The sequence below is a fragment of the Rhinopithecus roxellana genome, chromosome 13 (genome assembly GCF_007565055.1).
Source record: "Rhinopithecus roxellana isolate Shanxi Qingling chromosome 13, ASM756505v1, whole genome shotgun sequence".
NCBI lineage: Eukaryota > Metazoa > Chordata > Mammalia > Primates > Cercopithecidae > Rhinopithecus > Rhinopithecus roxellana.
Window position 1 is genome coordinate 44,429,156 of NC_044561.1, and position 10,077 is coordinate 44,439,232.

Here is a 10,077-nt window from a genome sequence, read left to right on the forward strand (position 1 = left end):
TGGGAGAGGGATGTGGGGGAAAGCAACAGAAAGGCTGGCCTAGCATCATCCACTCTGCACTCCCACCACCAAGCTAAATGACACCAGGACCCCTTAAAGGAGACGCAAAAGAATCTTTCCACTAAACGTAGAGCCACTATTCAATGCAGCAATCCCTACTGGGTATCTATCCAAAGGAAATGAAATCATTCAATCAAAAAGATACCTGTTCTTATACATTTATCGCAGCACTATTCACAATAGCAAAGCTATGGAATCAAGCTAAGTGTCCGTCAACAGGTAAATGGATTTTAAAAGTGGTATATACACACAATGAAATCATATTCAGCCATAAAAAGAAGTAAATCATGTCTTCTGCAGTAGCATGGATGGAACTGGAGGTCATTATCTTAAGTGAAACAGACTAGACACAGAAAGTCAAATATCACCTGTTCTCATTTGTAAGTGGATGCTAAAAATGTGTCCACATGCACACAGGAATGGTGGACAATGGACATGTGGATGGCTGACGGGGATGGGGGGTGGATGATGAGAAGTTAGTTAACAGGTACAGTATACATGATTCAGTTGGTGGACACACTAAAAGCTCTGACTTGACTATTATGCAAACCACACATGTAACAAAACTGCACATGTACCCTGTAAATTGGTATGATAATAATAATTAGTAAATAAGAATCTTTCACACGGTGATCTCCCCATGGTCGGCATTGCCTTAATGAAACGCTGTGAACGTCCTCCCTTGAGTATCCTCAAATGTTAGCACATTACCAAAGCTACCCTCAGGCAGAGGCCAGAAAACACAGAAGCAAAGAGTTGAGAGAGAATCTTCTGGCTTACCTGGTCCAAGGCCCCTCCCTGCTTGCCTTAGAAATAGGAGACAACCGGCTGCCGCACACCCATCTCAAAAGCAAGGGGTCTGAGATGCATTTGGTCAAAGAGAAAGGATTTTGCAATTGCAATCTGAAGTCATGTATCACTCCAAGAGGGTTTTAGGGCTAGTCATTTGAGTTTTCATAAAAAGGACAGAGAATTGGAGGTACAAAGTGATTGTGAATTCTGAAATGTACTTATGTGCAATACTTTTTTTATTGCTTTTAGAGAAACCTAAATGTATTTGATGAATTTTTTCTCTTAGAAAAACTGAAGGGACGTTAAAACTGCCAGGCGTGGTGGCTCACACCTATAATCCCAGCACTTTGGGAGGCCGAGGCAGGTGGATCACTTGAGGTCAGGAGTTCAAGACCAGCCTGGCCAACATGGTAAAACCCCATCTCTACTAAAAATACAAAAATTAGCCAGTGTGATGGTGTGCGCCTGTAATCCCGGCTACTCGGGAGGCTGAGGCAGGAGGATAGCTTGAACCTGGGAAGGGGAGATTATAGCGAGCCAAGATCGCACCATTGCACTCTAGCCTGGGCGACAGAGCAAGACTCTGTCTCAAAACAAAAAACCCCTGCACATACACTCACACATGTACACATTCACATGTATACACACACTCATACATGTGTACACATGCACACCACCATCACCACCTCTGCGTTAATGAAACCAGAATGAAATTTAGCAGATTTTAAGGGTTTTATTTAAAGAAATGGTATGTTAAACCATTGAAAATGATAAAAAGATGATTAAGAAAACCCAGGATTTCAGGAAACACGAAGCTGACAAGGAGCTGAAGTTTCTTCTTTGGTTTTGGAACACCCAGTGAGCCAGATGCATCCTCTGGAAGCAGCCTCTCTTAGTAATGGCAGTCTAGAAATTTAAACGCAAGATGGTTGGTAAGAGAACCCCAGAAATGGGGGCGCCTAGGCTGCGAAGCTGGGGTGGGCCCACGTCACTTTGCTCAGGAGCTTCCTACTGAAGAAGGAGCCCCTTTGCCGGGGAGGGGACGTAAAGGGATCAAATCCCCCCACCCCAGGCTAGAGTTTCCTCTGTGGGGCGCATTCTCCCCAGACCTTTTTTATGACCTTTAGGTCACATAAGAAAATCACTCGGAAAATCCTGAACATGAAATATTTTGCTCTTTGAAATACTTTGATATCCTAAGAAAAGGCATCCTTCAAGGACCAGCACGCTCTTTCCCCATTTTCCTGGATCTGCTTAGTCTTTTTTTTGTATCTTGTTACACTCTGTGTTAAGAACACACTGTCACTAAGTGGCTGGGAGAAGTGGACCCGTTCCCCTCTGTGGGCGGGACCCTCCCAGGACTGCCCAGAGCAGGACGTTGTGGGGGACGTTTGTCACTCGGGGTCATGTGGGGGAGAACGGGGAGGCCACGGGAGGAGGAGGGGCCAGGTCTGCTTGAATTGGGCCCTCTCTGGTACCCAGCACAGCACAAGACACTCAGTTGCCTCCAAACACAGATCAGATTGCAATAAAATAGGCAATGCCCCTGAACGTTGCAACACCTGGGGAGGCGACAGGGATGAGCTGCTGTTTCTGGAACCATCAGAGATGACGCAGTGGCAATGCCGGAGGTTATGAACTTATTGAAAAGACGCTGTCTTTGCCAAGAACATTCTGGAATTGCCTTCAGAATCCCATAGGAGGCAAGGGCCCTGGCCTCGATGGCGTTGAGGCAGCGAGGCAGCTGCCCTCCCCGCACCCCACCTCTAGGGACGGAGGAGGAATCATGGTGTCCAGGAACCAGATGGCGCGTCCCACAGCCACGTTACCTTCCACAGACTTCGGGAAGAAGCACCAGGGTACTTCAAAGATGAGGTTGGAGAAGCAGCAGTTCCGAGAGGTGCATTCCTCGGGGCTGATGCCCGGGTAGCCACAGTCTTTTCGGGCTGAGACCTCCATGACGCACTGCTCCGACTCTGCCATGGGACAGGCACGACACCGAGACCCAGTCAGGCCTGCTGTGTCCTGGAAAGCTCCACCCCTTCCTCCTCCGAGAGCAGCGCTGGTTTGCAGCCTCCGTGGATCCTGAGGTGCTGCCGGGGGCAGCATCCCCTGGGACCGCCTCCCCCGGGGACTGTGGAAGTGTCGGCCCCAGGGACGCTTGGTTGGCCTGTCCTCCCCAAAGGTGGGGCCCATGTGGGGTGGTCACAGTCAGAAGCTCTGGAGTCCCCCACCTTGGGGAAATCATTTTGCCTCTCAGAACTCAGTGTTACCCTCTTTAAATGGGGTGTCTCCCCTGACCAAGATGAGAAAAGGTTTGTGGGCACCTTGGAATGATGGAAAGCATTTGGACACGGTATTGATACCCAAAGACACTGCCATTCATTGGGCGCTTGTGAACAATCCACCATCTGCCTGGTTTACCCGCTGGGCCCAGCAAGCCTCCCAGCAACAATCTGGGGGAAGAATCGCCCTTCTCCAGAGGACGTGCCCGGTTCCACACACACAGGTGCACGGCACACATGCAATCTTCCTTTGAGCACTCCTCGGCGGTTACGACTTGGGTCCTGATCTCTTGCGCTGACATGAAACTCACTCCCAAAGAACTCTAGAAGGCTTCACTTCCTTCCCTAACATCTGAGGTCTGTCAGCCCTTACGTTACTACTGTCCTATTAAATAACCTTTTTTCCCCATGGAAGCTTCCTCAGAAGTCACACTTCAAAAGCTACAGGAGACCTATTATTGTTTTTTTTCTTTTTCTTAACTAAAATAAAACTGATGGCTCCACACATACATGTCTGCTGAAGGAAATAATGGTGTAGAAACGGGGTAGGTGGAACATTTTCATCTCACTGTTGGCTGACCTGAGCTACCCTCTAGACTAACAGTCCAGGCTAGTCCCAGACTAACCAACCTAGGCTACCTCGAGACTGACAGTCCAGGCTAGTTCCAGACTAATCAACCTGGGCTACCTCGAGACTGACAGTCCAGGCTAGTTCCAGACTAACAAACCTGGGCTACCTCTAGACTAACCGGCCTACGCTAGCCCCAGACTAACCAACCTGGGCTAACCCCAGACTAACTAACCTGGACTAGCCCCAGACTAACCGACCTGGGCTAACCCCAGACCAACCAACCAGGGCTAGCCCCAGACTAACCCACCCAGGCTAACCCTAGACTAGCAACTGGGCCTCCTCCAGCCCCTGCTCTGATCTCTGCCTGTGAAGCTATGGCACCCCAGGAAGAGGGTGTGGCTTCCCTGGAAGATTACCTTGCTTTGGGAGGGGTTCGAAACACCAGGGGACCCCAGCGACACTGGAGTCGAAACAGCATCCTTTGTCAAAGCACTGCTCGCTGGTGATGCCAGGGAAGCCGCAGTTCTTCCTGTTTTGGGGGCTCAGCCTCGAGCACTGGCAGGCGGCTGTGGAAAGACCCTCGGTCAGCCCCGCCCTGGTACCCCAGACCACACTGCTCCTTCTCAGGGATTTTAGGGGATGTCTCTACTGTCTTGCTGCCACATAGAGAAACACAAAGTCTTATCTTGCCCATATTTAAGCAATGCCGTTTCCTCCTGAGAAACTGATAGGGCTTTGCTGAAATTGTTATATTAGTTTAAAAGAAAAAAAAAAAAAAAAGCCAAGCATGGTGGTTCATACCTATAATCCCAGCACTTTAGGAAGCCGAGACGGGCAGATTGCTTGAGCTCAGGAGTTCAAGACCATCCTGGGCAATATGTCAAAACCCCATTTCTACAAACAATACAAAAAAAAATGGGCCAGGCATGGTGGTCCACACCTGTGGTCTCAGCTACTCAGGAGGCTGAGGTGGGAGGATCACTTGAGCCCGGGAGGCAGAGGTTGCAGTGAGCCAAGATCACACCACTGCACTCCTGCCTGGGCGGCAGACCAGATCCTGTGTGAAAAAGCAAAAAAAAAAAAAAAAAAAAAAAATCCCTTTTAGAGGAAGATGAACAGATGGACCCAAGGCTAAGATCGAGGTGACAGGTGAGTGCTCTGGAACTCCAAGGACCCTTGGTGGGAATGCCCTCCTAGCCTGACACGGGGTCCACTGACACCTGCCGTCACTCAGCCTTTCCCTAGGAGGGAGGCCCTTCTCGGAGCTACCCTCCTGAGCAGCGGGAAATCCCATGTGAACAACACACATTGCCAGATGCCTTTATGGCTATTTCCCCTCTCAAGTAAATTTATTTCTTTAAGAGAAATAAAGAAAGCACATAAAGAGACCCTCTCCTTCACTTACAGGGTTTCTCACCCCCCGCCAGGGCACACAGCCCCAGGACGAGGAGCACTGCCAGGAGCTGGGCGTCTCGTGGTCCCATGTCCAGCTCCACTGCACCCCAGGACGGCTTGCAGAATGCATGGCGCCCACCGCCGGTTGTATTTTATAATCTCTTCTCTGTTTGTCCAACAAGCACAGATAACCTTTCTTTTCTGCACCATGGCCCCAGCCCTTTGATAACCTTTCTTTTCCCTGTGGCCCAGCCCTTCCACCGTGGAGGCGAGGAGGAGGCAAGTGGCAGCCGTGCTCTGTGCAGGCGAGGCTTCCGGGCGAGGGTGACTCCCTGCTTGGTGAGGCCTCCTCCTGCCCTGGCCAGGGAGTTGGGTTGTGCCAGGCTGCCAATGTGAAAAACCAGCCACGTGCAGGTCTGGGGCCGGGCATACACAGGGTCACATCCAGGAAGGGATAAGCCGTGCATTTCTATTGATAGAGTGGGCGGCACCACAGGAATTTAGAAAATATTAGGGCCCAGTTTACTGGGGGAAATGAACAGGCCAGCAGGTAGCAAGGAAAAGACCCTCCCCGAGGAAGGGAAGCATCTCAGAGGAGGGAAGAGACTGCTCCCGGTGTTGTGGTTAGAGCCTCCCCAGCCACAGCACCATGTGCTTTGTCTCATCTTCAGCAGGAGGAGCTGCTCTCTACGGAGATGAGACTGACAGGGTCAGCGGAGCAGCCTGTGACAGGCAGGTTTTAATAAGTTCATTTTCAGCCAACTCCTGAAATGGGTTATTTTTGTTCCATGGGAACGCTCTGCATCTCCTAAAAGATGGCACCTGGGACCCCGTCCATGGCCTCCCCAGGTTAGGATGTGCTGGAGAAGGAGTCTGTGGACTGGACAGAGAGGACAGCAGCCAGAGGGGAGACACCTGGAAAGAAAGAGGGGAAGGTGTGGTGGGAAGGACAGAGGGGGACCCGAAGTTCTGCATGCCGGGGAGTGGCAGGGGGTTGCCAGTCTCTTTCTGATGGCTGAGCGGTCAGGGGCCCAGAGACACAGGAAACCCAAAATTCTTGGTCCACCACAGGGCTGTCCTCAGGGTCTGGAGAGCAGGCCCCGTCCTCCAGGTCCCCATCCTCCAGGCTTTGTCCTCCAGGCCCTCGTTCCCCAGGCTCCGTCCTCCAGGCCCCCATTCTCCAGGCCCCCATCCTCTAGGCCGCCGTCCTCCAGGCCCTGCCCTCTATGCTGCAGTCCTCCAGACCCCCATCCTCCAGGCCCCGCCCTCTATGCTGCCATCCTCCAGGCCCCCATCCTCCAAACTCCATCCTCCAGGCCCCCATCCTCCAGGCCCCCGTCCTCCAGGACCTCATCCTCCAGGCCCCCATCCTCCAGACTCCATCCTCCAGGCCCCCATCCTCCAGGCCCCCATCCTCCAGACTCCATCCTCCAGACTCCATCCTCCAGGCCCCCATCCTCCAGGCCCCCGTCCTCCAGGACCTCATCCTCCAGGCCCCCGTCCTCCAGGCTCCATCCTCCAGGTCTCCTCTGGATCCAGGTCAAGTGCCTCCAGACTTGCCGCTGACTGTTTACCACTGGGCAGCCACGGGGACTCAATCCGTGAAAACTCTGGCAGGTCCCTTTAGTCACCATCATGACATAAGTGCCTGAGTCGTTGTTTTCTCTCATATTCCCACCCACCTCTCCTCTCTGCTTCCTCCCCATCGAGCCGACTTCCCACTGCTCACTGTAGCCCCTTCAGGATTCCTGCTGTTGCCACCGCCTGACCCATGTAAGAGAGACCACTTCTCGGCCTCTCGCATTCTCTTGGCCCTGGCGGAAGCCCGTGTTGTCCTAGGGATGCTTCCCCGGAATCCTGCTCAGGCCCCCACGCAGGGACACTGAATGCCCACAGAATTGGGAAACCATTACATGAGATGGGACGTCTGCAATAGAGTGGCATTGCTGGTTGAAAGTGGAGCTGCTCACAACCTCCACAACTGTACTTGGCCACCTCCCCATCACATGGGCTCAGACCAGGGGGCTGGACATTGACTTTGAGCCCCAAGTCTTCACCCTCATGCAAAAACCATCCTCCTTGGAGATGCAGGCTGGGAAGGGCACCATGTCCAGAATCCCTGTCTTGCTGTCATCTACCAACCTTGGTGCAGCCTGTCCCTTTTGTTAAGAATTTCAGCACTGAGTTCACAGTGTTCCTTGTCATGCTAAGACTTGGTCACATCCCAGACATCTTCAACGTGGCAGTGGACGTTTCATCCAAATGCAGTTGCTCAGATTTTATTTTTCCTCATCTCCAGGAACTTCCATCTCCACTCCACTTCTGCCACTTCTGCCACCCTCCCGTGACCACACTCAGAACTTGAGCTCTACCTCTGAAAGACGGTATGCAAATGTCCTTTCTGCCCAGGATGTCCTAATCTCCTAACACTCTCCCTGCCACCACACCTTTGTCTGAATCCTGAAGCCCTCCAATCCCCTACCCCTGCGTGAGCCCCCTCCTGTCTATCCTTCCTTCTTGCTTCTCCAGCCTGACTTCCATGGTGCTGTCTTCACCCACCGTCTTCCTCACTGCTGTCTCGCACTGTCTGTGTGCCTACGCCATCTGCCCAGCGTGGCCGACACTTGCCTTGGATTGTTGTCACTCTCAATGCATGATCTCAGCGCCATCCAGGCACTCAGGGCTGGCACCCTCCTTCTTTCTCTCTATCCTTCTCCACCCCTGCTCACTTCCATTCTGCACACTTTGGGGATGATACTGTCCATCAGTTCACATAGAAAGTCAACAAATGGGAACCACCTCAAATATCACCCATGTGGACCTCCGCTTTTGACTATGGAGTCATGGCTACCAGGTTAGCCTCCCACTGTGAGGCTAAACTCTAAAACTACATGAGTAACTGTCTGCGGTTGCTGAGCAGCAGGCAGGGCCAGACAGCGATCCCCGAGAGAAGGGAAACAATAGGGGGAGTCCCACGGCTGCCTTGGTTTCCTGGAGACACTCTCCAGACTACAGCACAGGGAGGGGAACCCCAATAGTACCGCAGTCCCACTGGGCTGAGGACACAGAGGCTGGAACTGGAAGCTTCTGAGGCAGGCAGGTTATCAGGGTAAGAGAAGGGAGCTCCAGAAATATAAATGGGGGTCCTTTAAGCTTTTCGTCAAATACCGTGCTGTTCATGCCCACAAGGCCAGGCTAAACAGCTCCTGGGGACAGAAAAATCACTGGGGAGGCTGAACTGAATGACTAGTGCAGGGTTCGTGGGGCCGGAAAGCATTTGAGCTCTGGGCAGCCAGAGGTGTTGACTACTTCAAACATTCAGTAAAGGCCATGCCGTAAAAGGAAGCCTGATCTTTCTAGAGGAAAGCTACTCTAAACCCATTCGAACAAAACTTTAAAACAAGTCTTGCAAGAATCAAGTTAACCTCCAACTAAATTAACTGCTTGTATTAGTTCACTCAGGTTGCTATAACAAAATACTACAGATTGCGTGACTTAACCAACAGAAATGTACTTTCTCACAATTCGGGTGCCCAGAAGTTCAAGATAGGGTGTCAGCACATCTGGTTTCTACTGAGGCCTCTTTCTGCTTGCAGATGGCTGTGTTTTCCCATATCTCACATGGTCTTTCCTCTGTGCCTGCACATCCCTGGTGTCTCTCTTCTTATAAGGACACCAGTGAGATTGAACCAGGGCCCACCCTAAGAGCCTCATTTTAACTTGATTACCCCTTTTAAGACACTGTCTCCAAATGTAGTCACATTCTTAGGTAATGGAATTTAAGGCTTCATATATGAATTTGGGAGGAATAATTCAACCGATAACACTACCTAAGAGAGCAAAGCTCCCAACACTTTACTAACGAAGACAGCGAAACCTAAATACGCAACATAACATCCCTAATATCCAACAGAAAATCAGAAGTTTACTAGATATGTGGAGAGAATTAGGAAACATGGCCCACACCCATTAGAAAAATCAGTGAACAAAAACAGACTTAGACATGGCATAAAATGTTCAAGGATTGAAAGAAGAACGTAATATAATAAAGGAACAAAAAGAAATCTCAATAGATAGGTGGAAACTAAACATTAACCAGGTACAAATTTTAGAAATAAAAAATACAACATCTGAAATGAAAAATACACTGTGTGGGTTTTAGATTAGATACTATTAGATACTGCAGAGGAATGGTCAGTTTACTTGAATGAAGCCAGTGCAAGATAACTATGCAAACTAGAGCATAAAGTGAAAAAGGACTAAACAAATAAACAGGATTCCAATGACTGGTGAGACAATCTCAAGCAATCTAACATACATGTGATTGATGTACCAGTAGGAGAGGAGAGAAAAAAATCTTTTAAAGAAATATTTGATCAAGAATGAGTATTGAGTAAATATTCATTAGATTTTTCTGAAGTTGATGAAAAGTATAAACCTGCAAATCTTAGAGGCTCAAAGAATTTCAAGGAAAATAAATACCAAAAAAAACACAAAAATCATATCAAGGCACAGCATGATTCGACTGTTGAAAATCCCATGATTTAAAAAATGCTTAAAGCAGCTGGAGAAAAAGGCTTCTTGGGTTTGAATGTCCTTCCAAACTAATGTCAAAACTTAATCCCCAATATGGCTGTATTGAGAGGTGGGGCTTTTAAGAGGTGATTGAATCATGAGACCTCTGCTCTCATGAATGAATTAATCCACTCATGAATTAATGGATTCATGGGATGATGGGCTCATGGGTTATCGTGGAAGGGGACCTGGTGGCTTTGTAAGAAGAGAGACCTGAGCTAGCATGTTGACACACCCTCGCCCTCTCCATGGAATACCCTGGGCTGCCTTGGGACACGTCTGAGAGTCCCCACCAGCAAGAAGGCGCTCAAGAGATGCAGCCCCTCAACCCTGGACATCCCAGTCTCCAGTACTGTAAGAGATGAAGTTCATTTCTTATAAATCACCAGTTTCAACTTA

At 50.0% G+C, this 10,077-nt stretch overlaps 1 protein-coding gene across 1 annotated transcript; it reads right to left on the reverse strand.

Annotated features, from left to right (window-relative positions):
* Window positions 1-1,565: 1,565 nt before the first annotated feature.
* On the reverse strand, window positions 1,566-5,227 carry TFF2 (trefoil factor 2). The gene is made up of 4 exons (XM_030915546.1): window positions 5,114-5,227; window positions 4,125-4,274; window positions 2,682-2,828; window positions 1,566-1,758 (listed from the first exon to the last, which is right to left on the reverse strand). Exons 1-4 carry the CDS (start codon window positions 5,190-5,192, stop codon window positions 1,745-1,747), a joined length of 390 nt encoding a protein of 129 aa, XP_030771406.1. The 5' UTR covers window positions 5,193-5,227; the 3' UTR covers window positions 1,566-1,744.
* Between the last annotated feature and the right edge of the window lie 4,850 nt (window positions 5,228-10,077).

What these genes read in the sequence shown, in the direction of transcription:
- TFF2 (XM_030915546.1), bottom strand. Translation starts at nt 5,192, where the DNA reads ATGGGACCACGAGACGCCCAGCTCCTGGCAGTGCTCCTCGTCCTGGGG. An exon ending in GGCGGGGGGTGAGAAACCCT is followed by an intron (nt 4,275 to 5,113) that starts GTAAGTGAAGGA and finishes GTCTTTCCACAG; the next exon opens with CCGCCTGCCAGTGCTCGAGG. An exon ending in CGAACCCCTCCCAAAGCAAG is followed by an intron (nt 2,829 to 4,124) that starts GTAATCTTCCAG and finishes GTCCCATGGCAG; the next exon opens with AGTCGGAGCAGTGCGTCATG.